Source organism: Bos javanicus, chromosome 18, assembly GCF_032452875.1.
Source record: "Bos javanicus breed banteng chromosome 18, ARS-OSU_banteng_1.0, whole genome shotgun sequence".
Classification (NCBI taxonomy): Eukaryota; Metazoa; Chordata; class Mammalia; order Artiodactyla; family Bovidae; genus Bos; species Bos javanicus.
Genome location: NC_083885.1, coordinates 51024550 through 51051860, shown reverse-complemented (window position 1 = coordinate 51051860; position 27311 = coordinate 51024550). Strand labels below are relative to the sequence as shown.

Genomic DNA, 27311 nt, shown 5'->3' with positions numbered 1-27311 from the left:
TACTCCCAGCTACCAGCAGCAACAACCACGTGGGGGAGGGGTAAGAGAGTAGAACCCGGTGAGGTCATTGCACCGCCCCGACTGCTGCTGATTGGCTACGGGGCTCGAGGGTGGCGGTTGGCTGCTCCTCGCACCTCCCCCTTGTGCCGCTACCGCCGCCACTGAGAGGAGCCAGCAGCGACGCCAGAGCCGGGAGTCCGGGTGAGTCGGGGCCCTGGGTCTAAGATGCTCCTGGCGTCCAGTGAGACTCACGAGGAATTGCCCTTTCGACTTTTTCTCCTCGCACGGGTTCTTCAGAGCTCCAGGCACTCTGTCACATGGGAGTTGTAGTCTGCCATGTACTGTCGACTATGGGCCAGAGACGTAAGAAGACTACCATTCCCAGCAGGAATTGCGATCAGCCGGTCAACAAACGCTCAGGCCACGCCTTCTAAGCCTGCTCATTGGAGAGCCGGTCCCTTAGCCCCGCCTTCCTGCATTTCATTGGCTACTGTCCTTCATAAAGGCTGGGTTCCGGCCTAGAGTGCAAGACGACTGGGTACTGTATTCGTCATTCTGAACTAAGACAGACTACGGTTGGTCAGCGTTGATGTCCATCACTTGTCGTAGGGCAGGACCCTAGGCTGATCGGGCGATCGTAGGCTCAGGTTGGTGTCGGTCCCAGAGGGAGGCCGATCTTGGACTTTGGCCCCTCCCCCTCGCGCTGCCGGGTGGGCACGATTGGCTGTGGCAAGCGTCGCTCGTCATTGAGAGGCGGAGCCGACCAGGCTCTGAGTATCTATTGGCTTAGGACGGCGCCGGTCAGCGGGGTTGTGGCCGCTGATTGGCTGACTGCTCCAGCTGTTGCAGGTCCATTCACCATTTTGTGTGTTGGAGTAAAAAAAAAAGGGAGAATCGAGAGGGAGAGCCGGAGGGGGGGCGGGGAGGGACCGGACCGGACCGAGCCGGGGCCACGGCCCCCCGCCCCGAAACCCCGCTGAGCCCGAGGTGAGGGGCGGGGCCAGGGCTGACACAGGCAGGGGGGATTTGGGGTGCTGGGGGCCGAGAGGGGACAGGTGGCAGGGACGGGGAAGGGGTACAGGGGAAAAGAGGTGAGTGGGATGGTGGGAAGGTGGGACGGAGTAGAGGAAGTGGTGGGGAGAAGGAGTGACAGAAAAAGGGTGACAAGGAGGGGGTGGTGGGCAGAGAATTGGTAACAGGAATGGAGGGGTGACAGGACTAGATCAGGGTGACAGGGAGAGAGAGGGGACAGAGTTGGAGGGGGGTGACAAGGAGAGGTGATGGGGGGAGAAGGTGACAGGTCCAGAGATGGCTGACATGAGAGTGACTGGGAGGAGGGGGTGACAGAGATAGATGAGGGTGACAAGGAGGGAGTGACAGAGGAGGGGGCCTAGGGCCTGCGAAGAGAGAGGTGGAGATAGAGATGGTGACAGGATGGGAAAGAGAGTGGCAGAGACGCTGGTGTCAGGAGGCCTGATGGGAGCAGAGGACATGAGACCCTGAGAAGCCTGGGCCAGCCTGGGCTTCAGGAGTTATTGCTTAGATTCTGAGGGAGGTGAGGGCCCAAGAGGGCCTTGGGTGGGAGTTATCCTGAGAGGGTGGACAGGAAGAGAGTAGGCCCCAGGGGAAAAAAAGAGGCTTGGTTTCTGGTGTGAAGAACTTGGACCAGGCAGTGTGGTTGTAAGCCCTGGGTGGGGTATGCAAAGGTTTGTGTTGGGCCCGGTCTCAGTGCCCAGGATGGTGGCCCAGCGGGTCAGTGGGAGAAGGTGGTGGTGGCTGTCCAACTCCTGGATACTTGGGTGCCTGCCCCATTATGAGAAGCCCCAGGGCCCCCAGCCTCTGCCCGAGAGGACCCCAGGATTGGCTCAGAGAAGGGGCAGCCTGGGACTGCAGGCTCCTAAGCAGCAGCAGGCCCCAAGTGGGAGAGCATGAGGTCGGGGTCCCGTAGGAGCCTGAAGGCTGAGTCAGGGGTGCCTCGGATCTTCTTTGGCTTATGGTCCTGGGTCCCCCAACCCTCCCGGGGGCCCCCCTTTTGGCCTCTCAGGTTCTTTTAGTCACTTCAGAGTAAAGTTTTTTCCCTTCTCTTCTCTCAGGGCAGCCTGAAAGGGGGCGGGCAGTAATGACTGTTCAGGAAGTGGGTGAGGTTGGCTTGCTGGGCTTGTCCTGCCGTCTTTGACCTTCTCCCACTTACCCCCACCTGGAGTCCGAGGGCATATTTGGGGACCAGGGGGGCCTAGTCGGCTCAGCCACCCTGCCAGAGCCAGCCCGGGCAGGGCGGGGATGCAAGCAGGCCAGAAGGGGGGTGGCTGGGCTTTCGGGTATCACGTTGGGTGCTGTGGGGGGAGGGGCAGGCTCCCATCCAGAGGGACCGTGAAACCCTGGGGTGTAGCCCTGTGTCCCACTGTGTGATGTCTGTGTCTCTGTGTGTGTGTGCTCTGTGTGTGTGTGTGTGCGCGCGCGCGCTTATGTACAGCCCTGTGGTAGCACTGGGTATGAGCTCTTGCCCCAGACGTGCCCCTGCCTGTTCTCCGCCAGGATCTGGGGAGATGGCTGTACCTGCCAGGCCTGGGGTGCAGAACAGAGTGGGCAGCTGTCCCTTGGGCCTTGCAGCTGCCCACTCCTTCCCACAATGCCCGGCCATTCCAGGCTGCCCGGGGCTGGGGTGGGGGTGGTAGAGAGAGGCTCACATCGCAGCCCAGTCACCTCCTTTTCTGTGACTGTGTGCTTGTACATTTGTGTGTGTGAGTGCGTGTGTTCTCTGGGCAGTGACAGTGCAAGGAAGAGTGCCCTCTGGATCATGTGACAGGCAGCACACTGAAATGGTTAGGAGCACAGACTCTGGGGCCAGATTACCTGGGTCCAGATCTCAGCTCTGCCATTTCCCAGCCGGATGGATGTGGACAAGTGGCTTGATCTCTCTGTGCCCCAATTTCCTCCTGTGTAAATGCGGCTGATGGTAGCATCCGCCTCTTAGGGCTGTGGTGAGGATGCAATGGGTTAATAAAGGCAAGTTTAGCCCAGGGCTTGGCACAGAGTGAGTGCTCCATAGGTGTGAACTGTTACTTTTAGTCGTGGTTCCCTTGAGGCAGTCAGAGTGTGTGCCTGCACCTACTGTCCTCTGCAGAGAAAGCAGAGTATGTGAGGGTTCCCAAGGAACCAGAGCGTATAGCTCAGGGCATATGGGTGCCAGTCTGTGTCTGGGTGCCGGCCAGGGCCCACAGGAACACAGCCAGGTGGGAGACCTTGGGGATCATGGAGTTGAGGCAGTAGCCCCAGCAAGTGGGAAGTCTTGGGGGACACTGGGTCTGGGGGGTGTTCCTGAGGTTGCTCCCAATGATCCCTGTCTGTCCTCTCACCCGGCAGGTGGACAAAAGATGAAGCCCATGAAAAAGGCGTGCACCAGCCTTCCAGGTTCTGGCAGCAGTGGCAAGTCCCCACCAGCCACCAGGGCCAAGGCCCTGAGGCGGCGAGGGGCTGGGGAGGGGGACAAGCCAGAGGAGGAAGACGACGAGGCGCAGCAGCAACAGCCGGGGCCAGAAGAGGCTGAGGAGGGTGAGGAGGAGGAAGCTGAGCAGGGCCCGCGGGCCGAGGGGCTGCCCCCGGAGCTGCAAGCTGATGACCCGGCCCCAGGCCCAGCTGAAGAACCCAAGGTGGAGGGGGAGGCGGGCCGCTGGGAGCCATCACTCAGCCGAAAGACGGCCACGTTCAAGTCACGAGCGCCCAAGAAGAAGTATGTGGAGGAGCACGGCGCCGGCAGTGGCAGCAGTGCGGCGGTGGGTGCCCCTGAAGAGCAGGCACGGACCCCCGAGGAAGCCGGCGCCCTGGGGGTGCCTCCACGGCCACCCACCTCCACGCGCTCCTCCTCCACCGACACAGCCAGCGAGCACTCAGCCGACCTGGAGGATGAGCCGGCTGAAGCCTGTGGTCTGGGCCCCTGGACCCCTGGCAGCACCAGCGGGGGCTACGACCTGCGGCAGCTGCGGTCCCAGCGAGTCCTGGCTCGGCGCGGGGATGGCCTCTTCCTGCCGGCTGTGGTGCGCCAGGTGCGCCGAAGCCAGGACCTGGGTGTGCAGTTCCACGGGGACCGGGCCCTGACTTTCTATGAGGGGGTGCCTGGCGGGGGTGTGGATGTGGTTCTGGATGCCACGCCCCCACCGGGGGCGCTGGCGGTGGGCACAGCAGTCTGTACCTGCGTGGAGCCCGGCATGGCGGCCTACCGGGAGGGTGTGGTGGTGGAGGTGGCCACCAAGCCCGCCGCCTACAAGGTCCGCTTCGGCCCTGGCCCCAGCTCCCAGCTGGGCCCAGCCGCCCTGCCGCAGCCACCTCAGCCACCACACCGGGAGCCCGAGGATGCGGTATGGGTGGCCCGCTCCAGCCTCCGCTTGCTGCGGCCCCCCTGGGAGCCCGAAGCCCTGCCAAGGAAGCCCCCGGCAGGCCCTGAGGAGGAGCAGGCCGAGCCCGGGGCCACCCTGCCCCCCTGCCCTGCTGCCCTGGACCCCAAGCAGCCTGAGGATGCTGAGGTCTCCAAGATCAGCTTCGGTGGCAACCTTGGGGCTTGTGAGGAGGGTGAGGAGAAGCACCCGCCCGCCCTGGGCACCCCGGCTCTGCTCCCACTGCCGCCCCAGCTCCTGTCACCACCACCCAAGTCCCCTGCCTTCGCAGGCCCAGGCCGCCCGGGTGAGCAGCCCTCCCCGTGCCAGGAGGGGAGCCAGGGTGGCAGCCGGAGCAGCAGCGTGGCCTCACTGGAGAAAGGGGCTGCGCCGGCCGCCCGGGCCCGCACACCCCTGACAGCAGCCCAGCAGAAGTACAAGAAGGGCGACGTGGTCTGCACGCCCAATGGAATCCGAAAGAAGTTCAACGGCAAGCAGTGGAGACGGCTGTGCTCAAGAGATGGCTGCATGAAGGAGTCACAGCGGCGGGGCTACTGCTCCCGTCACCTGTCCATGCGAACCAAGGAGATGGAGGGCCTGGCAGACAGTGGCCCAGGTGGGGCCGGGCGGCCGGCGGGCGTGGCGGCCCGTGAGGGCAGCACCGAGTTCGACTGGGGGGATGAGACGTCGCGGGACAGTGAGGCCAGCAGCGTGGCAGCCCGCGGAGACTCCCGTCCACGCCTGGTGGCCCCCGCCGACCTGTCTCGTTTTGAGTTTGACGAGTGCGAAGCAGCGGTGATGCTGGTGTCCCTGGGCAGTTCTCGCTCGGGCACACCCTCCTTCTCCCCCGTGTCTACGCAGTCACCCTTCTCGCCAGCCCCGTCGCCCTCGCCCTCGCCACTCTTCGGCTTCCGCCCTGCCAACTTCAGCCCCATCAACGCCTCGCCCGTCATCCAGCGTACCGCTGTCCGCAGCCGCCACTTGAGCGCCAGCACCCCTAAGGCGGGCGTGCTGACGCCACCAGACCTGGGCCCCCACCCGCCGCCACCTGCCCCCCGAGAGCGCCATTCCTCTGGCATCCTCCCCACCTTCCAGACCAACCTGACCTTTACTGTGCCCATCAGCCCTGGGCGACGGAAGACAGAGCTGCTGCCCCACCCAGGGGCGTTGGGGGCTCCCGGCGCAGCGGGTGGAGGAGCCGCCCCAGACTTCCCCAAGAATGACAGCTTAGACGCTGGCGTGGACTCGGTGTCCCACACACCTGCACCCTCCGCGCCAGCTGGCTTCCGAGCCGTGTCGCCCGCCGTGCCCTTCTCCCGCTCCCGCCAGCCCTCACCGTTGCTGCTGTTGCCCCCACCTGCTGGCCTGACCTCGGACCCTGGGCCCTCCGTGCGCCGGGTGCCTGCCGTGCAGCGGGACTCACCTGTCATCGTCCGTAACCCGGACGTGCCGCTGCCCTCCAAGTTCCCCGGGGAGGTGGGCACTGGCAGTGAGGCCCGGGCCGGGGGACCCGGGCGGGGCTGCCGAGAGACCCCAGTGCCCCCAGGGGTGGCCAGTGGGAAGCCTGGTCTGCCCCCACCTCTGCCGGCCCCCGTACCCATCACTGTGCCTCCAGCTGCGCCGACTGCCGTGGCCCAGCCAATGCCCACCTTTGGCCTGGCTTCCTCACCCTTCCAGCCGGTGGCCTTCCACCCCTCACCTGCTGCTCTGTTGCCTGTCCTGGTGCCCAGCAGCTATACCAGCCATCCTGCCCCCAAAAAGGAAGTCATCATGGGCCGGCCTGGGACAGGTAAGAGGTTTTGCTGGAGGGGCTGGGTGAGGGCTCATTTTGTACTAGGTGACTGGCAAAGTGGCTCTCGAGAAAGGTGAACTCCCCATCCCAGGGGGCATTCAAGGGGAGGCTGCCCTCCCATCTGCACAGAAGTTCCCATGGGAATTCCTGTGTCAGGCTGAGCATGTGGACTTTGAAGGCTCAGTGCAGTGTTTCCAGAGGCCTCCTGGTTGGGGTCTACCAGTCAGCAGAACTTTCCTGAGAGTGCAGGCTCAAAGCCAGCACCCGCCCCCCCACCCCCCAATAGAGCTGATGGGGTAACAGAGATGGTAATCATGATGACAACTCTCATGGCCTGAGAACTGACAGGGGCATCACCGTGATAAGCACTGTGAGTGGGTTATCTCTCCTAACCTCACACCCACCCCTTAACGTAGCACTCACAGCATACTGAACCTTGCTGTGAGTAGGCTCCTATATTGCTGTGAGTAGGCTCCTATGGAGGAAACTGGGAGTTTCTCGACGATCCAGTAGCTGGGAATCCATGCTTCCACTGCAGGGGACCCTGGTTTGATCTCCGATCAGGGAGCTAAGATCCTGTAAGCTGCTGAATGGTGCAGCCAAAAAAAAAAAAAGAGGAAACTGAGGTCAGGTTAGTTACTTGCCCAGGGTCACGTGGCTAGTAAATCCCGGAGCCAGCCTTCAAACCCAGGCTGGCTGGCTCATGACCACTTGGCCACAGTCCTTGGTTACAGATGGGAAGACTGAGGCTCCAGTGGGTCCTTCTGCCAGGTGGTGGCAGGCCCAGGCCTGGAGACCTCATCTTCGCTGCTGTACCTGGTAAATAGCACAGGTGTGGTCAGTGCCCTGGCGGGGAGCCGGGGGTGTGGCGGGCATGCCTCCCAAGGTGAACCTAGTCTGGCTGCCCTCAGGACAGGGCGTGTAGGCCAGGGGTTGAAGGAGAAGTTGGAACCTGCAACCCTGGGACAGAAGAACCTCCTGGGAGGCTGATGGGAGGGCTCTGAGGTCAGAAGGAGCACAGCTGAGGACAGCCGGTGTGGCTAGAGGGCTGAGGCCAGGGGTAGGGGGTGAGGCATTTCTGAGATGGGGCTGGAGAGCCATCTGGCCTGGGCCTTGTCAGAGGAACTTTCATGGAGGGCGACAAACACGTCACTCACCCCTTCCCGAGCATCTTTTTCTTATTTACCTATTCATTTACTGTCGACTGAGGGCCCCCTCTGTGCCTGGCCCTGTGCTGGTTGATGCTAAGGACACAGCCCCATCCTCACAGGGCTCATGGTTCCTGGAGTAGACAGACCTGTCCCCAGATAGTGGCTGTCCAGTGTGGTCAGGGCTGGGGTGGTCAGGGAGGACTTCTTGGAGAAGGGGCCATGAGTGCATGCTCAATTGCTTAGTTATATCCGACTCTTTGCGACCCCGTGGACTATAGCCCGCCAGCTCCTCTCTATCCATGGGATTCTCCAGGCCAGGATACTGGAGTGGGTAGCCATTCTCTTCTCCAGGGTATCTTCCCAACCCAGGGATCGAACCCCCAGATCTCCTGCATTGCAGGTGGATTCTTAACCGTCTGAGCCACCAGGAAAGCCCTCTAAAGTGAGGCCTGAAGGGTGTGCAGAAGGGAGCCTGGCAAGGCTGGTAGGAGGACCGTCAGGTAGAGGGAAGAGTTTGTGTAAAGGCCTTGAGGCGAGAGCCAAAGTTTAAAGGAAGTTGAATCTGCAAAGTCAAGGGTTCTAGACCGTGGGTGAGTGTTGGGATGTGTGGCTGCATAGGTGAGCAGCATATCAAAGTCAGATCATAGAAGGTCCTTCAAAGACTTGAAGGCACTAGGAAACTCTGGAGGGTTGTACCATATAGGGTGAGTTCCAGCCCCTGAGCCCAGGGAAGAAGGAGGTGGACGTGTGGATCTTGGTAGGAGCCGCTGTGTCTTGGGCTGGAACAAAGACTAGTGTAGGAAGGAGCCCAGGCCCTGCCCTCACTCAGCTCCAGCCCAGACCCAGGGCAGAGGACACAGGGATAGCGCTTTCCCCTCATGCTCATTTACTGAGGTGTTTTTTGCTCGCCCCTAACATTTGTTACATTTGTTATTTTGTAGCTGATATGAGCAAAATTCCACAAAGTGGGCACAGCAGGGATTTCTGTCCTTGGGCAGATGAAGACACTGAAGCCTAAGGACTCTATAACCATCCCCTTCAGCCCCCCACCGCCCACATTCCTGCAGCCCCAACACTGCCTTCACATATAGCACCTCAGGGTCATGACCCTCACTGCAGCTGCGTGGGGAGGGTGACCTGAGGCCTACCAGGGTGGTCTGGCAGGGTTCCTGCTACCATTTTCCGGATGAGGAAAAGTGAGGCCCTGACAGAAGGTGGTGGTCACCTGATGGAGGTCACCCAGCCAGGGAGGGGCAGGACTGTGTCTTGAATCAGATCTCTCGATCTAGATCACAGGACCCTTGCTACCAGAAGTAAGAGTAATAATGCTTTATTGAGTACCACTCATGCATGTGCCTGGCACACTGCTCAGTAAGTGCTCAGTGCACTTTTACTCACTGAGTCGTGATCACACCCCAGCTCAGCAGGACCATTAGTTCCACTGGACAGAGGAGGAAACTGCAGTCCCAGAGGCAGAGTGACTTGCCTGTGGTCACCCAGCTAGGAACAGAGAGAGCCAGGATTTGAACCCTGACTGTTTGGCGCCAGAGCCCGTTACTCTCAGTAATGATAATGATAACAGTAACAGTAGCTCGCTTTATTGAGCATATACCACTGCCCAGCCTCACGGATGGGGCTGTCTGATTGAAACTTCCTGACACTACAAAATAGGGATTACCAGTTTCCAGCCCTGTCGTCGGTAGCAGGAGGGGGACTGAGGTTCAGGGAGGGGAGGCCCCTTGCTGGAAGCCACCTGATCGTCAGAACTTGTCCAGTGCCTGTCCTGGCGGTTCTGAGCCGCGCCTTCCTGACTACACCCATGCTGAGGTATCCAGGCTGCCCTCAGGTTCCCAGCCAGTGGGCCCTTTTGTTCTCTCAGAGGCCTCCCTAAAGCCTTGGGAGGTAGGCACCTTGGGGCCTTCTCTGTCTTGAGGCCCAGACAGGGCAGACCGTGCCCAGGGGCACAGTGAAGCTATCACCCTTTGGCCTGCCCATGCCAGGGCCTGACCCTCCGTCAGGACAGCAGGTGTGAGGGGGTGGCCCAGGGCAGCCTGCCTGCTTCTGCCCCCCGCCAGGCATTTGCTTCCGCTGGGGGACTTGCTGGAGCAGGCGGGCCGGCATTCTCCGCATTCTGTGCATGGCCGGGCCAGCCAGCTGCCACCGCCACCTCCCTCTGACTCTTCCCGCCTGCTCCCCCAGAGAGGAAGCCGCCCCAGGGCCTACAGCCCTGGCCTAGGAGGCCAGATGTCTCAGCCTTGTACTTGGCATGGCCTGCCTTCCAGCTCCTGGCTTCTGCCTGGGTTCCCCGTATTGACAGGCAGTGCCCCTTCTCCTGGGCCTGTCTTCCCATCTGCCTGTTTGAGCCACTGCGTATCTGTCTCTCCCTTGGGTGCCTATGTCTGTCTCTGCCCAGGTCTCCATTTCTGCGCCTGAGTCCTCCTCTGTGGACTTCTGTCTGGCTTTCCCTGAGTCTCTCTACAGCTTTCCTGGTTTGTACCTCCTTGGATACCAGTTCTTGTTGGAGCTTTCATTTCACCCTCTTTCTCTTTTGCCCCCCACCCCCCGCCCCAATTGTGGGATTCTATCTCTGGTCCTCCTCCTCCCATTCTTTAGACAGACCTGCTTTCCCTATCCTAGTCCCCACTTCCACTCTGTGCACATCAGGAACTCTGTTCCTCTAAGTCATTGGAGAGTTGCTAAGCACCAGGTCTCTTGCTCCCTCTTTGGGGAATGTTGGAATAATGTCTAGGCCTGAAGGCCCCTTCTTGGTCCTTGACAAATTAAATGTCCACTCCTGTCCTGAAAGCTGCTTAGAGTTGTCAGGAACTATCCTACAGACCCATCAACACCCAAGCACCTGTTTCCAAGACAGGCAGGAAGGCGGGGGCTTTGGGGGCCAAGCTAGGAGATCCGGCTGTGGGGGAGCAGCAGGAAAGCAGTTCCTCTGCCCACCCACCTGCTTGAGGGCATGATCCGGATCACCCCTACCACCCCCACCCCCATCACCTTTCAGAAGACACTTTGGTGCCAGCTCCATTTAACTGAGTCCCACGAGTAGTCCTTCCCAACAGGCAGAATCTCAGAGACCAAGCAGTATCCATCCACTGTGCTTGGGTGCGTTGGGAAAATGAGGCCCCAAGAAGAGCCAGGGGGGCGGCGGGGTGGGAGTGGGGAATCCTCCTGACTCTGCAGATCCAGACTCTGCCCAACCAGAATTTCTGTTTTGTCTCAAACAATAACCCCCCTCTCTCCCACCAGAAGTCCCTCCTCACCTCTCTCCCTGGCCCAGGCTGAGCAGCCCTGGGGTAAAGTGGGTTAGAAAGGCATATGTGGATGCAGGCACAGGCAAGGATGAGCAGAGGGAGGCCCAGAGCCAGGGGAGGACAGAGGAGAGAGGCAACTCTGGCTTAATGAATGAAGTGATGAGGGAGGTTCAGGTAGGCTTCTCACTGGAGGTGACATTGGAGCTAAAACAGGAAGAATGAGTGGATTTCAGGGAAGTAGAAGAGAAGGTCCATCCAGGCATAGGCAACCACAGGAGCAAAGGCCAGGAGGGGTGAAAGTGCATGGCCTTGAAGTGGCCAGTTGAGGCTGGAGCTGACACGGGGCCTAGGCTTGGCAGAAGGGTGCCAAGGAAGACAGGTACAGCCGAGCCACACTTGAGTGTCAGCCCCGTGAAGAGCCTAGAAACGGTTCAGAGCAGAGGGAAAGGGTTGGATCAGGCTGTCCAAGACCCCTGGATAGGAAGGAGACCTCGCCTGGGAAGAAGAGGGTGAATTACAGGAGAGAGGAGAGAAGAGGCTCTTTTGAGGTAGCAGGAGTGAGTCTTGGAGATGTCTTGGAAGAGCCCCGAGCGCCAGGCACTGCAAGGGGTCAGGCTGCCTCCTGGTGGCGGCGGGTGGCTGGGGTTGCTGGCCCGCGCATGCGCAACGTCGCGGTGGTGTGTGGCCCGCAGCCCCCGGCGCCCGGGCATTAATGGCTCCATTAGTGGCAGGGAGGGAGGCGCATTAGCGGCGACGACGGCGTCTGGCTCCCATTACCACCGGCGGCAGCGGCTGCACCGCAGGCGGCTGGACCCTCGCCTGCCGCGCCGCCGCCTCCGCCCGCACCCCGTACCCTGTTCCCGCTCCGCTTGGGGGCCTGGGCCAGGGAACCCCCGTCTCCCCATTTCGGTGGAAAAGCTAATCGTGAAGCCAGGCAGACCGGGGCTCAAATCTTGATCGTGCCACCTCCTGACTGCAAGATCCTACCCCCTTCTGAGCCTGTTTTACGCGAAGCAGCCAGGGAAGGAGGGTGCATCGGGGGCTTTGTGGATCCAGACCTGCGCCCAGTGAGGGCCGCGCCCATTCCCGCGCCCTAGGGGGTAGGCCCGGGGCGTCTGGCCTCGGGTCTTCCCATTGGCCGCTGTCGCTCCCGCCGACGCCGATTGGTCGAGATCTGTTCCCCCGCCCCTGCGCCATTAACCCTTGCGCGGCCGCGTTCTCGGGCTGGGTGGGGGACCTCCCCCCCCCAGCAGACAGTTCGGGTGCCGGCTGGCCCGCGCCTCGCCGCGGCCCGCGTGGGTGTCAGGCCGGCCAGGCGCCCGCCCGCCCTCCCAGCACAAAGCGGCTTTGTGGGGCCCGCCAAGGGCTGGCTAGGGGCCAGGCGGCGAGTGGAAAATCTCGTGAGCGCGGGGTTGGGGAGGAGAACGCAGGGCGGCGCCCCCTCCTCCGCCCAGGCAGTGGCGCCTCCCTCAGCCCGCGCGGACCAGCCCTTTCAGCCCCGGCGCTTGTACACTCCCCCTTGACTCCTTTTTCTACCCCCAAATCCACATCCCTCTCTCCATCCTATCCCGCCCATCTCCCAATCCCTGGGGAGCCTCCCCCACACCTCTCGCTTGCCTCTCTTTCCCTTCTGGTCCCCCTGCCTACCCCAGCCCCACTCACACTGACTCACCCCGGCGCTATTTTTAGGCCCCCATCCCTCCCGAGCAGCACCAGCCCAATCCTGGGCTCGTTCCCCAGGCAACCCTGGCCGTCGCCAACTCCGCCCGGGGTGGGTGGGTGGGTGTGTATGTGGAGAGCGGGTGAGGGGAGCTGGGGACACTGGGGTGGTGAGCCGAGGCGGGGACCCGGGCCTGGAGAGCAGGGTGGGGAGCCGCAGGCGGCAGGGCGCGGTGCCTCTCGGGCTCAATAAACGGGGGCCCGTGAGTTCAGGGCATGTCTGCCTGTCCCTCAGTCTGTCAGCATCCCTGGCTGTGCGCCCCAGGGCTCTGGGCAGGCCTCAGCCTGTGCCACCCTGGGTGGCAGTTGCTGTCTCTGTCTGGGCTCCTGGTCCCCAGGCTGGGGTGGGGTGGTGCCCTGGGGATTGTTTGGGGCCAAACCTTTTGTGGAGTTGGTTACAGGGTAGTGCAGGGGTGAGCTGCACTGTGGTTCTGCCCATTACCTGCTCTGAGTGAAGGGTGGTGAAGCACTCCCTCTCAGATGGGGCTGAGGCCCTGGTTTGGGGAACCTCCTCAGCATTTTCCAACCAGGGAGGCCCCAATTAGAGTTGGGGATGGCTGAAGACACGGAACTGCTCCCTCTTCTCTACTAATCACCCCCACCCAGGGTTCCTCCATTCCAAACAATGGAAACTAAGTATAGGGCTGGCCCAGTGCCCAGGGCAGGGGGGCCCTTCCCGCCCAGATTCCGGCCCCTCCCTGGTAGGCTGGGCCCCCACTTGGCTGTCCCCTACCCTGTAAGGGGCCTCTTCCCATCCCTTCTCTGTGGGCACTGCCTTCTACCAGATGTGCAACCCTCCCAGATGTCTGGGGCCCTCTTTCCCTCCTGTGCCAGGCTTAGCTCCTTTTCTCATGCAGCAGAAGTGGGGGTACTGGGGGCAGGGTTCCTCTGAGCTCAGTCCCTGAGCTGCATTGCAGTGGGGAAGGGGTTAACTTGCCAGGAGGTGACTCACCGGTGGGGAGAGGAGGGGGCAGCCATGGGGAGATAGAGCAGGCCACATTGATTTCAGCCTTGATTTCTGCTTCACATTGCAGTCCCTGGGGCAGTGAGGTAATGGAGGGTCTGAGTCTGGGGCTGCATAGGGAGGAGGGGGTGGTCACCTAATAGTCCCTCTGTTGGTCTCTCCAGGCTCACAGCCAAGAGTCTGGCCCTGCAGTCACTGGAGGTCAGAGGGCTACAGACCTCCCCTTTCCCTCTGGGCTCAGGTTACCTGGTTTTTGCCCCTCTCCATGCCTTCATCTCTGTAGGTGCAGAAGGCTGGGAAGAGTTTGTGCCTGTCACTGATCCTACCTGTGTAGGAGCTCAGTCTCGGTCCATCTGAGCCTGTGCAGTCTTGACCTGCCCAGTTGTGACCCCAGGCCTCTGCCTTCACAGGATGTGACCTCAGGGCCCCCTTGCGTGATCCAAGGCCACTGCCTCTCTGCCTGGTAGGCCCCAGACCTTGTTTGTGACTCTTTGTGTACCCTCTGACTTTTCTATAGTTCATCAGTCTCTCCGAATCTTTGAACATATTCCCAGACCTTTGGATTGGGAGTCTCTGCCTGTGTCCACCCTGAGGTTGAATTTTCAGTAGCGGACAGAGCACTTGAGTTGGAGTGCTGGGCTGTTATGTCCCAACTGCATGATCTGCACCATTTATTGTTTCTCTGAGCCTCACTTTCTCATCTGAACAATGGGCATAATAAAGTGTACTTTCCTAGTGATTGTGAGGATTCAACGCACAGGGTCATACATACAAGCTCCCCAAACGGAGCAGCCCCAGTGTTAGTTTCCCCTCTTCCTTCTTCTGAAAAGAGTGACTCACAACCTAGAGTGGTGGCCTCCTGCCTTACACTGTGAGGTGGAGGGCCCCAGGTGGCCGCTAAGTGTCAGGTAGGGTTGCTCAATGATGGTGAACAGCTATGGCACTTTGTATACCTGATGAGCCAGGGTACTGAAGTAGTGCTCACTGGGGTAAGTTTATATAGTGTGTGGGGTCAGTATGATGGCACTTGTGAGAGTTACCTGTGTTGGGATTGGGAGTGCCAGGAAGGCCACGAGTGTTGGTTGTGTTAGAGGGACATAGGGTATGTGCAGTGGACAAACAGTGATTGTGATGAGGTGTAGGAGAAAATTCTGCCTGTTTAATATGTCGTTTGTTTGTATGATTCACAGGGATGTGTGAGGATATGCTTTGATGAAGCATGTATGACAGGGCATGTATGAAATGGGTGATGTGAAGAGGATGGGTGAGAACGAGTGTGACTGTGGGTGGGGCATGATGGACGGTTAGTATGGGAGGTAGTACATTATGTGAGGAAGTGTTTTAGGTGTGTGACTTCGTGTGAGAGTGTAAGAGGGAGGGTACATGTGACCCTGGGCTGTGTATAAGGTAAAGGGTGTGGTAGGAAAGTCTGTCTAGGAGTGTGTGTGTGTGAGTTTGTGACTGCTGTTGTGAGAGTTGGTGAGGGCTCAGGGGTGGCTGGCCCAACCCTACACGCAGTTCGTCTGCCTTGCGGGGCCGTGCGCGCCCCAGGTGTGCGTGAGGGAGGTGGGCCGAGCCGCGCGTGAGCGTGTTCCTCGCGCGGACTGGACACACACAAGTACCACCCACAGCCCCGGGCCTCTGCAGCACGGCGCCCCGAACCGCCCCCCTGGCTCGGTGCCTTTACTGCAGTGCGCCCTCCCTGCCGCCCTCCTCCCGCGGTCCCGCCCCGGGCCGGCTTGGGTCCAACCGGAGCCCGCCCCGCCCTGCCCTTATTTGCATATGACTGACGTTCCCCCGGGGCGGCCAATGGGGGCGGGCGCGGCGGGGCCTGACCCGCGCGCGGCGGCGGCAGCCAATGGATTCGCGCGCGGTGGGCCGGGCTTGCGCGGAAGGCCGCGGGGGAAGCGGGGAAGGGGCGGGGGGAGGTGCGGCGGGGGGAGGGGAGCGCGTAGTAGTGGCGGGGCGGGGAGGCGGCGGTGGTTCGGCGCGGGGCTCGCTCGGAGCGCACGGACGCACGCACGCTCGTCCGTCTGCCCGTCCGGGGCCGGAGGCCGACCCCGCGCTGAGCCGCGGGCCCCAGGCCCGGAAAGGCGGGGCGCGGTGCCGGCAGCCGGGGCGCGCGGGGCCAGAGCCGTTACCCGCCGGAGCTGCGAGGGAGGGAGGGAGGGAGCGAGCCAGCGAACGGGGAAGGGAGGGGGCCGCCCCCGCGCACGCGCGCCGCGCCCCGCCCCACCTGCCCCGCCCGCCCGGCTCCGCGCGGGAGGAGGGAGAAGGAGGGGGCGGCGCCGATGGCCCCCGTGCCGCGCGCCCCGTGACGGCCCCCGCGCGCGCTGGGGGGCGGGGCGGGGCCGGCGCGCTCTGACCTCCCCCCGCCCCCCGGGCGGCGGGAGGCAGGCGGCGTTGTGCGCAGGCGCGCCCGGCAGAGACCCCCCGCGTGGGGCGGCCGGAGGGGGGCGGCGTGGGGGGGGGCATGTGGCAACGGCCTCCAGCTCCCCCCGGGCCCGAGTGGCGGCGGCCGAGGAGCCGGCGGCGGGCGGAACGGCGACGGCCGCTGAGGAGGCGCGAGCCCCGGCCGGGCCCCCCCGCGCCGGACCATGTACTCAGCCCACAGGCCCCTGGTGCCCGCGTCCGGCGCGGCCTCCCGTGGCCTCGGCATGTTCGGTCAGTAGCGCCTGGGCCCTGGGACTGCAGGGGTCAAGATGTCGGGGTGTTGAGTGCAGAGTAATGGTGATGGGGTTACAGTAAGAGAACGGTGGCGGCAGAGTAGAGGGGAAAGTTACAGAGCTCGGCTGGGCCAAGTGGTTAGTGACGGCAGGTGGGAGTGTAGCAGAGTGATAAGAGTGCAGAGTGGGGCGTAGCTGGGGACAGCTGTGGGGTTTAGGTGCGGGGTGGAACAGGTATGTTGTCATAGGAGGTGAAGGGTGCAGAGTACCTTGGTCCGGAGCATGGGTTAGAATCGTAGCAGCGTGAGACCTGGTTCCAGGTGTGAAACAGAGTGGGGAGGCGCTTGGGGGCTGTGATTGAGAAGTGGGCTAAGGACAGGTCTTGGGTTTGTGAGTGAGGCACTGTCTGCTCAAGAGTGATGTGTTTGTGGTGTGCTCTTCAGAGAGAGGGCGAGACCTAGGAACCTGGAGGGTAGTGCGCTGGAGAGGAGTTCAGGAGGGACAGGACCAAAGGACCGTCCTCCCATTGTCTGCTGGGTCTCTTCTTTCTCATCCAGCAGAAGATCAGGAGGCAAGATCTTTGTGAAGAGTGGGACCTGTCCAGGTCTCTAAAGGCTCTTGTGGGTTTGAAGGCCCAGCAGGCTTGTGGGGCTCCAGTGCCCCAGTGGTAGGGATGGGATTTTCATAGTATCTAGAGTCCTCTCCAGTGTTGGCTTCTTTGTCCGTCTCCTGTTGCCTTGATGTCTACTTCTTGTTTTGGCAGCATCTCACAGAAGCAGGTCTTGAGGCCAGTGTCTCCCATAGGGGCTCCACGAGGCTAGCCTTCCAAAGGCATTGGTTGGGGGGGGGGTCAGCTGAGGTCAAATTGATCTAGATCAGGGGGAGCCTGGAGTGAGGGGGACCGGGGCTAGGGCGTTTTCCTCCTGTCTTCATGGTCTTCCCCTAGCAGGGGCCTTTTCTGTGGGTTCCACTTCCCCCAGGGAGCTGGCAGTGAGAAGGAGACCCACTCCCAGCCTGGGCCAGCCCCAGGAGTCCAGCCAGGGGTGGGCCGCAGCCTCAGGCTGGCTCTCTTATCACCCAGCTCCTGGAACAGAAGGTTGGCCCCTGGTGCGGGAGGTACCTTCCTGTGCATATTCTCAAGGAAACACCTGGCGCTGTTGCCTTGCCTGGGCAGGGTCTCCTAACAATTCTCTTGTCTGCTCTATTGTCCCTGCCTTTTCTTCTGAGGAGCTTACCACACCCTCCCATCTTTCTGGGCAAGAGGGCTGGCCACTATACTGGAGGGAAGCGCAGGAGTTTCAAGTGAGGGGAGGCCTCTTCACAATTAGTAGACTTCTCTCTGAGGAGAAAAGAGAAGGATTCTGGAGCCACCAGTGCCCAGCCTGGGAAGGGCAGGTCTGGGTCCCTGGGGTCTGTGGTAGGGGGAGGGAGGCAAGAAGAAAGGCCTGAGATCCCATGCCCTGTGGGTAGTGGGGAGAGGAGGGAAGGAGAGGAGTGGGAGAGGAGGTTGGGCCATCTGCTTCAAGAAAAGAGAAAGGGAATGTGGGGCCAAGGTGAGGGGCTCTGTCGGATGAGGCGTGGTGACGGGAATGGGTGCGACTGGGGGAGGGTCTCCAGCCTCGCTAAGGTCTTCAGAGAGTGAGATGGCAAGCAGACATGGCCTGGTTTGTGACAGGAGCCAGTTGTGCCTCTGGCCTCGTCCCTGGTGGCAAGGCTGGTGGAGGTGGGGGAGGGCGTGGGGTGTGAGGGCTCTTTCCCTGCTTCTGTTTTTGTTCTTATAAATCTAGAAATCTGTCAGCGAGGAGCTCTTCCTGAGTGATGTCGCACGCCCGAGCCCAGGGTGCTCTGGGATGAGGGAAGAGGGTGTAAAGAAGAGGGGGCGGCGCCTTGTCCAGGGTGGAAGAGAGCTTGCTTTGGGTTGAGGGGGGTGTCAAGGCCCGGCTCTCCTGCCGCACCACTCAGCTGACTCCTTCCCACAGTGTGGACAAATGTGGAACCTCGCTCTGTGGCCGTGTTCCCCTGGCACTCCTTAGTCCCCTTCCTGGCCCCCAGCCAGCCTGACCCCTCTGTACAGCCAAGTGAGGCCCAGCAACCTGCCAGCCACCCCGTGGCCTCCAACCAGAGCAAAGGTGAGGGGCGAGGGGCCGTGGGGAGGCCTGGGGATGGGGTCGGGATGGCCCCGGAGCCCTCTGACTGGCCCGCCGCTCTGCCCCCAGAACCTGCTGAGTCGGCGGCCGTTGCTCACGAGCAGCCACCGGGCGGGACAGGGAATGCTGACCCGGGGCGGCCCCCTGGAGCCACATGCCCTGAGAGCCCAGGGCCTGGACCCCCCCACACTTTGGGGGTGGTGGAACCTGGGAAGGGCCCCCCTCCCACCACGGAGGATGAGGCCCCTGGACCGCCAGGAGAGCCGCGGCTGGACAGCGAGACAGAGAGTGATCACGACGATGCGTGAGTACCCTGAGGCCTGGGACCAGGGAGGAGGGGGCGTGGCCGGAGACTCAGCTCTCCCTGTCCCCGCTGCTCTGTCTCCATCACATTTCATTCCCCACAGCTTCCTCTCCATCATGTCTCCTGAGATCCAGTTGCCCCTGCCGCCCGGGAAACGCCGGACCCAGTCCCTCAGCGCCCTGCCCAAGGAACGGGACTCCTCTTCAGAGAAGGACGGACGCAGCCCCAACAAGGTGTCTCATCTCCACCCGTCCGTCCCCAGCTCACCCCAAGGCCACCCAGGCCATCCTCTGGGTTCTAATAATCCCTTGCGGGCCGGTGTCTTCTGCAGCGGGAGAAGGACCATATCCGGCGGCCCATGAATGCCTTCATGATCTTCAGCAAGCGGCACCGGGCCCTGGTCCACCAGCGCCACCCCAACCAGGACAACCGGACTGTCAGTAAGATCCTGGGCGAGTGGTGGTACGCCCTGGGGCCCAAGGAGAAGCAGAAGTACCATGACCTGGCCTTCCAGGTAACGCCGCCACCTCTCGGCTCCTCAGCTTCTTCGTGTCGGGCAGATGAGTGAAGGGTCTCCTTGCCCTTTCCTGCTAGGTGAAAGAGGCCCACTTTAAGGCCCACCCAGATTGGAAGTGGTGCAACAAGGACCGGAAGAAGTCCAGCTCAGAGGCTAAGCCCACGAGCCTGGGGCTGGCAGGAGGGCACAAGGAGCCGAGGGAGCGGAGCATGTCAGAGACAGGCACTGCCGCTGCCCCCGGAGGTCAGTGAGCCCCTCTGGCCTCTTCCCTCCTGTGGGCCACCAGTCTTCCCTTCGCTTGCTCAGCCCACTTCCCCAGAAGCTCCTTTCGGCTTCATTGCTTTTGAGCCCGTCACCGCAAAGGCCCTGACACTGAGCTGTGGTGAAGGAGTCAGGGAGGTCCAGGGAGGTCACACATCCGAACAGAAATCTCATCATCAAGTGCCATTTATTGAGCATTTACTACATGACAGGCACTTCTTAGAGCATAATGTCTAGCATTCAAAACCAAAGCCCGTTTTCCAGATGAGGAAACTGAGGCTCAGAGAGGCAGAATCACTTACTTGAAGTCACAAAAAACTAGGAAGTGGCCGAGTCTGAATTTAAACCCCAGCTTGTTGGCTCTCAGGGCCGCAGTCAGAAAAGGCTCTTATTGGCTACTGCTACTGACTGAGGGTGTCTATAGAGTGCACTGCCCTGAGGCGCTTTTCTGGAGATCCCTTGGGTTCTGGGCCACAGCCCTGCGAGGGATGTTCCTTTTGCTCTGAGACCAGGGAACAGAGGCTCAAGACAGTCCAGTGGCTGTCTGTTAAGCGGTGCTGCACGTACCTGTCTCCAGGCTTTTCTCCCCTCAGAAGGGCCGCCTCCCGGGGAGCAGTGGGCTCATTCCTCGAAACCCCAGAGGACAGGAAGTAGTGGGAAATGCTGGGCTGGTGGGTGGTGCCTCTCTTCTGCCTGGTGGCCCAAGAAGTCCCACCTGCTTCCACCCAGTGTCTAGAAGTGTCTGTGGACGTTTTGGCCAGCCTAGGTGCTGGTAGCAGGCTTCTTGACTGTAACCCTGTCTCTTTCTCTCCCTGCAGTGTCTTCAGAGCTCCTGTCTGTCACGGCCCAGACACTCTTGAGCTCGGACACCAAGGCTCCAGGGAGCAGCTCCTGTGGGGCAGAGCGTCTGCACGCTGTCGGGGGACCTGGCTCAGCCCGGCCCCGCGCCTTCTCCCACAGCGGGGTCCACAGCCTGGATGGTGGGGAGGTAGACAGCCAGGCGTTGCAGGAACTGACTCAGGTCTGGAGGGCAGGCCGCAGGGGTAGGGGCAACGGGCAGGGAGGGAGGTGACTGCCCTGGCTGAACTCTCCCTGCACTTGCCCTGCAGATGGTGTCTGGCCCTGCGTCCTACGCTGGCCCAAAGCCCTCCACCCAGTACGGGACTCCAGGCCCCTTTGCGGCGCCCGGGGAGGGAGGCACCCTGGCAGCCAGTGGACGGCCCCCACTGCTCCCCACCCGGGCCTCCCGTTCCCAGCGTGCAGCCAGTGAGGACATGACCAGTGATGAGGAACGCATGGTCATCTGTGAGGAGGAGGGGGACGATGATGTCATTGGTAAGCTGTCTCAGGACCCAGAGTCCTAGCCGGGGAGCAGCAGGCTCAGGTTGGGAAAGTAGGTGGAGATTTGGCTCAGGTCCTTGGGCCCCTTTTTCTTCACTTCCCCGTTTGTTTGTGATCCTGGGCCTGTTCAGTTCAGGCCCTACCGAGGTAGTCCAGCCCTGCCCTCGAGAAGCCCCAGGTCAGGGACTTCCCTGGTGGTCCAGTGGCTAAGACTCCACCCTCCCAATGCAGGGGGTCCAGGTTTGATCCCTGGTCGGGGAACTAGATCCCAAGTGTCGTGACTGAGACCCAGTGCAGCCAAATGAATAAATGTTAAAAAAAAAAGAAGAAGCTGCAGGCCAGACAGGAAGCCTGAGGACAGCAGCGTGGCCGGGCCACTGGGGCATAGGATCAGGTGCCGTTTCCTGCTCTCAGGGTCTGGTGGCAGGCTGGGCACACCTGGGCTGAGGAACAGCATTCCCGGACAACACTTAGCCAACACAGGGCAGAGCTGAGGCCAGAGCCAGACTTCAGACCCTCTATTCTGGGCAGCGCCGCGCCCAGCCCTTTGCCAACACTGTCGCGTCTGTTCCCTCAGCTGATGACGGCTTCGGCACCACTGACATTGACCTCAAGTGCAAGGAGCGGGTGACTGACAGCGAGAGTGGAGACAGCTCTGGGGAGGACCCGGAGGGCAGCAAGGTGAGGGCTTGGGACTTGCTGTTGTCTGGTCCACATGTCCTGGGTGGGAGAATGTTCCTTTTCTGTGTGTCAAGAAGTGGGGAAGATTAAGGCCCAGAGAGGGCGAGCTATTTGCCCCATGGGCGTCTCAGCCTGGATGAGTGGAGGCCTTCAACTGGCCTGGCTGCCAGCAGGACGTGGAAATGGGGATGGGCAGGGTGTGGGTATCCAGGCTCCCCTGACGTGCTTGTGTCTCCTTTTTCCTTCCACACAGGGCTTTGGCCGGAAGGTGTTCTCGCCTGTGATCCGTTCCTCCTTTACTCACTGCCGTCCGTCGCTGGACCCTGAGCCTCCAGGGCCCCCAGATCCACCTGCAGGCTTCGGCAAAGGCTATGGGCCCACCTCCTCCGCATCCTCGCCCGCTGCCTCCTCCTCCTCAGCCACCACCTCCTTCCCACTGGGCTCAGGGACCTTCAAGGCCCAGGAGTCAGGTCAGGGCAGCACCACAGGCCCCCTCCGTCCCCCACCCCCTGGAACTGGGGGCCCAGCAACACCTTCTAAGGCCACCCGGTTTCTCCCCACGGATCCTGCCACCTTCCGTCGCAAGAGACCTGAAAGCGTGGGCGGCCTGGAGCCACCAGGCCCCTCAGTCATCGCGGCGCCTCCCAGCGGGGGAGGAGGCGTCCTGCAGACACTGGTCCTGCCCTCAAACAAGGAGGAACGGGAGGGCAGCGGAGCTCGCGTGCCCTCAGCCCCAGCACCCTCGCTGGCCTACGGGGCCCCAGCAACCCCGCTGTCCCGCCCGGCTGCCACCATGGTCACCAACGTGGTGCGGCCCGTCAGCAGCACTCCTGTGCCCATCGCCTCCAAGCCTTTCCCCGCTCCCAGCCGGGCCGAAGCGTCTCCTGGTGACACAGCTGGCGCCAGGACTGAGGCGGCCACTGGGTCCCGGGCACTGGGGGGCTCCCCGCTGGGCGTCAGCTTAGTGTACTCGGACAAGAAGTCAGGAGCTGCCACCTCCACGGCCCCACACCTGGTGGCTGGGCCCCTCCTGGGCACTGTGGGGAAGGCACCGGCCACTGTCACCAACTTGCTGGTGGGCACCCCGGGCTATGGGGCCCCAGCGCCACCTGCTGTCCAGTTCATTGCCCAGGGGGGCCCTGGCAGTGGGGCGGCTGCAGGCTCGGGGGCCAGTGCTGGGAGTGGCCCCAATGGGCCAATGCCCCTGGGCATCCTGCAGCCGGGTCCCCTGGGCAAGGCTGGGGGCATCACCCAGGTGCAGTACATTCTGCCCACGCTGCCCCAGCAACTGCAAGTGGCACCGGCCCCTGGGACCAAGGCAGTGGCGCCCGGCGGCCCTGCCCCCACCACCAGCATCCGTTTCACCCTCCCGCCGGGCACCTCCACCAACGGCAAAGTCCTGGCTGCCACCGCACCCACTCCTGGCATCCCCATCCTGCAGTCCGTACCCTCCGCCCCGCCCCCCAAAGGTGAGGCCCGGGCCGGGCAGCACGAGGAGCGGGCCCCAGCTGCCTCCGCTCCTGTGTGACCACCTGCTCTCCTGTCTCTTAACTTGCAGCCCAGTCAGTGTCTCCTGTGCAGGCCCCGCCCCCAGGTGGCTCAGCCCAGCTGCTGCCCGGGAAGGTACTCGTGCCCTTGGCCACCCCCAGCATGTCAGTGCGGGGAGGCGGGGCTGGCCAGCCACTGCCCCTGGTGAGCCCGCCCTTCTCAGTACCTGTGCAGAACGGTGCTCAGCCACCCAGCAAGGTAAGGGCACCTCGGTGGCGGCCTCTTGCTCCTGTCCCTTGCTCCTCCCTTCTGGGCGTTGGTCTCTGCGTCCCGTGGTTTTTGTGTCTGCCTGTTGTTCGCTCTCTTCCTTTTGTCCCCTTTGGTGTCTGGGCCTCTGTCTCACTGTCTGGCTTGATGTCTCTGAGCATCTTGATTCTGCTCTCATCGTTTGTCCCTTGTCCCTTCTCTGTGTCTCCAGCCTCTTGCTGTCTTTCCCTTGATTTCATCCTCCCTAGCCCCAGCCCGATGTCTCCCTTCCATGTCTCTGCTGAGATCCAGCCTCCAAGGTCTCAGGCCTCCCCTGCCTCACTCTGGGGCCCCAGCTCAGCTCTGCCTGTGGTTCCCTTGCCCACAGATCATCCAGCTGACTCCGGTGCCTGTGAGCACACCCAGCGGCCTGGTGCCGCCCCTCAGCCCGGCCCCACTCCCCGGCCCCGCCTCGCAGCCTCAGAAAGTCCTGCTGCCCTCCTCCACCAGGTACAGCAGTTGAGCCCTCATCTGGGAGTCAGCGCAGGGGAGGGTTTCTGGGGGGCCGGCTCTCCTCACACCTTCCCCTTGCCTCTCCCTATGGCAGAATCACCTATGTGCAGTCAGCAGGTGGGCACGCACTGCCCCTGGGCACCAGTCCTGCGTCCAGTCAGCCTGGAACAGTCACCTCGTACGGACCCACGAGCTCGGTCACCCTTGGCTTCACCTCACTGGGGCCCAGTGGCCCCGCCTTCGTGCAGCCCCTGCTTTCAGGTGAGGAGTGGGCCTGGCTGGCATCTGGGGACCACGGGTGGGACCGAGGCAGCCCAGGCCCTAACTTGGTCCCCTGCCTCTGCCGTCTCTCTCTCCACAGGCCAAGCCCCACTGCTGGCTCCTGGCCAGGTGGGCGTGTCGCCTGTGCCCAGCCCCCAGCTACCTCCCACCTGCGCAGCCGCCAGTGGTCCCGTCATCACAGCATTTTACCCTGGCAGCCCCATACCCACCTCTTCAGCACCCCTGGCCCAGCCATCCCAGGCTCCCCCCGGCCTGGTCTACACTGTGGCCACCAGCACCACCCCACCTGCTGCCCCCATCCTGCCCAAGGGCCCACCGGCACCCACTGCTGCCACCCCGGCCCCTGCCAGCCCTTTCCCTAGTGCCACAGGTGGGTGTCAGGCTAGGTGAAGACGGGCTGACTGGGTGGACCCAGGGGATGGGTTCCTGTCAAGCCTGGCTTAGCAAATATTCTCTACACCCGCAGGCTCCATGACCTACAGTTTAGTGGCCCCCAAGGCCCAGCGGCCCACCCCTAAGGCCCCCCAGAAAGTAAAGGCGGCCATCGCCAGCATTCCTGTGGGCTCCTTCGAGGCTGGTGCTCCTGGGCGGCCAGGCCCTGCACCCCGGCAGCCCTTGGAGCCTGGCCCAGCCCGTGAGCCCCCAGCGTCCGAGTCAGATCTTGAGGGGCGGCCAGCAACACCAGCCCCTCCACTGCCCCATGAGACCTGGACTCCCACAGCCCGGAGCAGTCCCCCGCTGCCCCCACCTGCCGAGGAGCAGGCCAGCACCAAGGGCCCTGAGACCATGGTGAGTGCCCAGCAGCCTGGGGGTGGCCACCACTGCTTGGCTCTGCTCCTCTGTCTCCTGTCTGCTCTTCTGTCCCACTGCTCTTCCCTCTACCCATCTGAACCATGCCCTTGTGGGTTCTCCTCTGGCCTTGGGCTAGTATGTCTGCATGACTGGGTCCTGCCCACAGTTCTGTATCTCGGCGGTCAGCATCCATCTCTGTGATCCCTCTCTGTTTCTGGGTCTTGCCCTGGTGAGTCTGACCCCAGTGTTCTCCATCTCCTTCCCCACCCCACCCTCCAGGCCACCAAATTCCCCAGCTCGTCTTCAGACTGGCGTGTCCCCGGGCTGGGCTTGGAGAGCCGGGGGGAGCCTCCCACCCCTCCCAGCCCGGCCCTGGCTCCAGCCCCAGCTCCTGGCAGCAGCAGCGGCAGCAGCGAGGGCGGCAGTGGGAGGGCGGCCGGCGACGCCCCCGAGCGCAAGGAGGCGGCTGGTGCCGGCAAGAAGGTGAAGGTGCGGCCCCCGCCCCTGAAGAAGACCTTTGACTCTGTGGACAAGTGAGCATGGGCTGGGGGACCCGGTGGAGCGTGTGGGTTGCTGGGAGAGGGGGCAGCTGCAGGCGGGGGCAGAGAAGGTGACCCTGCCTGCTCTCCAGCAGGGTCCTGTCAGAGGTGGACTTCGAAGAGCGCTTTGCCGAGCTGCCTGAGTTCCGGCCTGAGGAGGTGCTGCCCTCGCCCACCTTGCAGTCTTTGGCCACCTCACCCCGGGCCATCCTGGGCTCCTACCGCAAGAAGAGGAAGAATTCCACTGGTAGGCAAGCGCCAGGTGCCCGGGGAAGGTGGGGGACAGATGAGGCCCCCCAGGGGCCTCAGCATGGCCACTGAGCCTGCTTCTGTCTGAACAGACCTGGACTCGGCCCCTGAGGACCCCACCTCGCCCAAGCGCAAGATGAGGCGGCGCTCCAGCTGTAGCTCGGAGCCTAACACCCCCAAGAGTGCCAAGTGCGAGGGCGACATCTTCACCTTTGACCGCACAGGTGCCGGCGTGGTGGCAGGCAGAGCTGTGGGGGACCCAGGGCCTCCAATAGGGGTGGGGTCTCAGGAACAGGGTTAAAGGTGGGAGAGTAAGCAGGAGTCGCTGAGAGCGAGGACAGCAGGCCAAGGGTGGGTTCTGGAGGTGCTCTGCTCTGTTGTCTGTGCTGGGTCTCCATTGCTGCACGGCTTTTGTCTAGTTGCGGCGGGCGGGGTCTGCTCTCTAGTTGAGGTGCTCAGGCTTCTCACTGCGGTGGCAGCTTTGCTTGCGGCAGAGGATAGACTCAGGATGCAACGGCTTCCGTAGTTGTGTCTTGAGGGCTTAGTTGCTCCACGCGGGACATGTGGGATCTCCCCAGATCAGAGTTCGAACCCACGTCCCCTGCGTTGGCAAGTGGATTCTTTACTGCTGAGTTACCAGGGAAGCCCGGTTCTGGAGTTTCACAGGCCCCTAAATTCCCACCTGACCTTGGGCAGGTTCCCTCTCCGAACTCAGTGTGAAACAGGATTCAGTGAGGGCTGAGTGGACCTGCTTGCACGGTGGCGGGAGGCTTGACCGGGCTCCTTGTACTGCTCACAGGCACAGAAGCAGAGGACGTGCTTGGGGAGCTGGAGTATGAGAAAGTGCCCTATTCGTCGCTGCGGCGCACCCTGGACCAGCGCCGGGCCCTGGTCATGCAGCTCTTCCAGGACCACGGCTTCTTCCCATCAGGTGAGCACAGCTGGGAGTCTCAGGGCGAGGGACTTGGAGGGGGCCTACCTACTCATCTCACCCTGCCCTTCTCCCTCTCCCTGCCTGCCCCTGCTGCCCACAGCCCAGGCCACGGCAGCCTTCCAGGCCCGCTACGCGGACATCTTCCCCTCCAAAGTCTGTCTGCAGCTGAAGATCCGTGAGGTGCGCCAGAAGATCATGCAGGCGGCCACTCCCTCAGAACAGCCCCCGGGAGCCGAGGCCCCCCTCCCTGGACCGCCCCCCACTGGCACTGCTGCTGCCCCTGTCCCCACTCCCAGCCCCGCAGGGGGCCCCGACCCCACCTCACCTGGCTCGGACTCTGGCACAGCCCCGGCTGCCCCGCCACTGCCTCCACCCCCAGAGCCGGGGCCTGGACAGCCTGGCTGGGAGGGGCCCCCCCAACCCTCACCACCCGCCTCTGGTTCCTCCACAGCTGCCACAGGCAGGTGAGGGGCTCCTGAGAAGACCCCAGACCCACAGTACCCCCCTCAGGACATGGACAGTATGTTAGGTGGCAGGAATGGGGGGGCAGGATGGTTGCCTCCTCCCCAGTAAAGCCATTTCGTCCTTTCCAGTTGGGGGCGAAATGAGGCCTGCTCCCTTGTCTACCCCCTCCCCCGACAGCTCCCTCCCTGTGACGGGGGCGACTGAGGGGAAGTGGGGCACAGTCTCCCTCCATCGAGCCCCTGTATATAACCTGGAGTGTGTTACCTTCAGACCTTTTCACTTGTACTTTATGCAAAATGGCTCGTGTGAGGGCTGCCAGCTGGAGGGTAGTGTGGGCCTCGGGCCACAGGGAGGTGCCTGTGAAGTAGGGGGGAGTTCATGTACCCCTTTTTTCCCCAGAGGGGCTGGACTCAGGTTAGCTTGGGGGTGGGGGCTCCTGCACTTTGCCACAGGCACGGGGAGGGTTCTCTCCCCACCCCCTCTGCCCTCCCAACTTGGGTTGTACTTTCTAAGAAGGTGATTCCCCCACCCTCGTCCCCATCCCCAGAACAAAACATGTTGATCATGTGCAATATTTCTTACTGTGCTGAGAAGACGCAATGACCGAGATTAAAGCTGTTTAACACA

General features: G+C 62.3%; 1 protein-coding gene across 6 annotated transcripts; it reads left to right on the top strand.

Annotated features, from left to right (window-relative positions):
- The first annotated feature begins 98 nt into the window (after window positions 1-98).
- Window positions 99-27311, top strand: CIC (capicua transcriptional repressor). 6 transcript variants are annotated; one of them, XM_061388408.1, is made up of 21 exons: window positions 99-201; window positions 3364-6159; window positions 17905-18054; window positions 18142-18376; window positions 18480-18609; window positions 18708-18890; window positions 18971-19136; window positions 19973-20175; window positions 20264-20489; window positions 21073-21176; window positions 21430-22645; window positions 22735-22922; window positions 23299-23420; window positions 23518-23684; window positions 23785-24075; window positions 24172-24494; window positions 24777-25030; window positions 25129-25283; window positions 25378-25509; window positions 26085-26216; window positions 26320-27311. In XM_061388408.1, the coding sequence occupies exons 2-21, from the start codon at window positions 3375-3377 to the stop codon at window positions 26685-26687; spliced, it is 7530 nt and encodes a 2509-aa protein (XP_061244392.1). In that variant the 5' UTR covers window positions 99-201; window positions 3364-3374; the 3' UTR covers window positions 26688-27311. The 6 variants fall into 6 exon arrangements, with proteins under 6 accessions (XP_061244392.1, XP_061244391.1, XP_061244393.1 ...); XM_061388407.1 differs by having other exon boundaries at window positions 103-647; XM_061388409.1 differs by lacking the exon at window positions 99-201 and adding an exon at window positions 726-987 and having other exon boundaries at window positions 25132-25283.

Coding starts and splice junctions, on each gene's coding strand:
- CIC (XM_061388408.1), top strand. CDS start 3,375: ATGAAGCCCATGAAAAAGGCGTGCACCAGCCTTCCAGGTTCTGGCAGC. Junction 18,891..18,970: donor ACCATGACCTGGCCTTCCAG/GTAACGCCGCCA, acceptor CTTTCCTGCTAG/GTGAAAGAGGCCCACTTTAA. Junction 25,510..26,084: donor CTTCACCTTTGACCGCACAG/GTGCCGGCGTGG, acceptor TACTGCTCACAG/GCACAGAAGCAGAGGACGTG.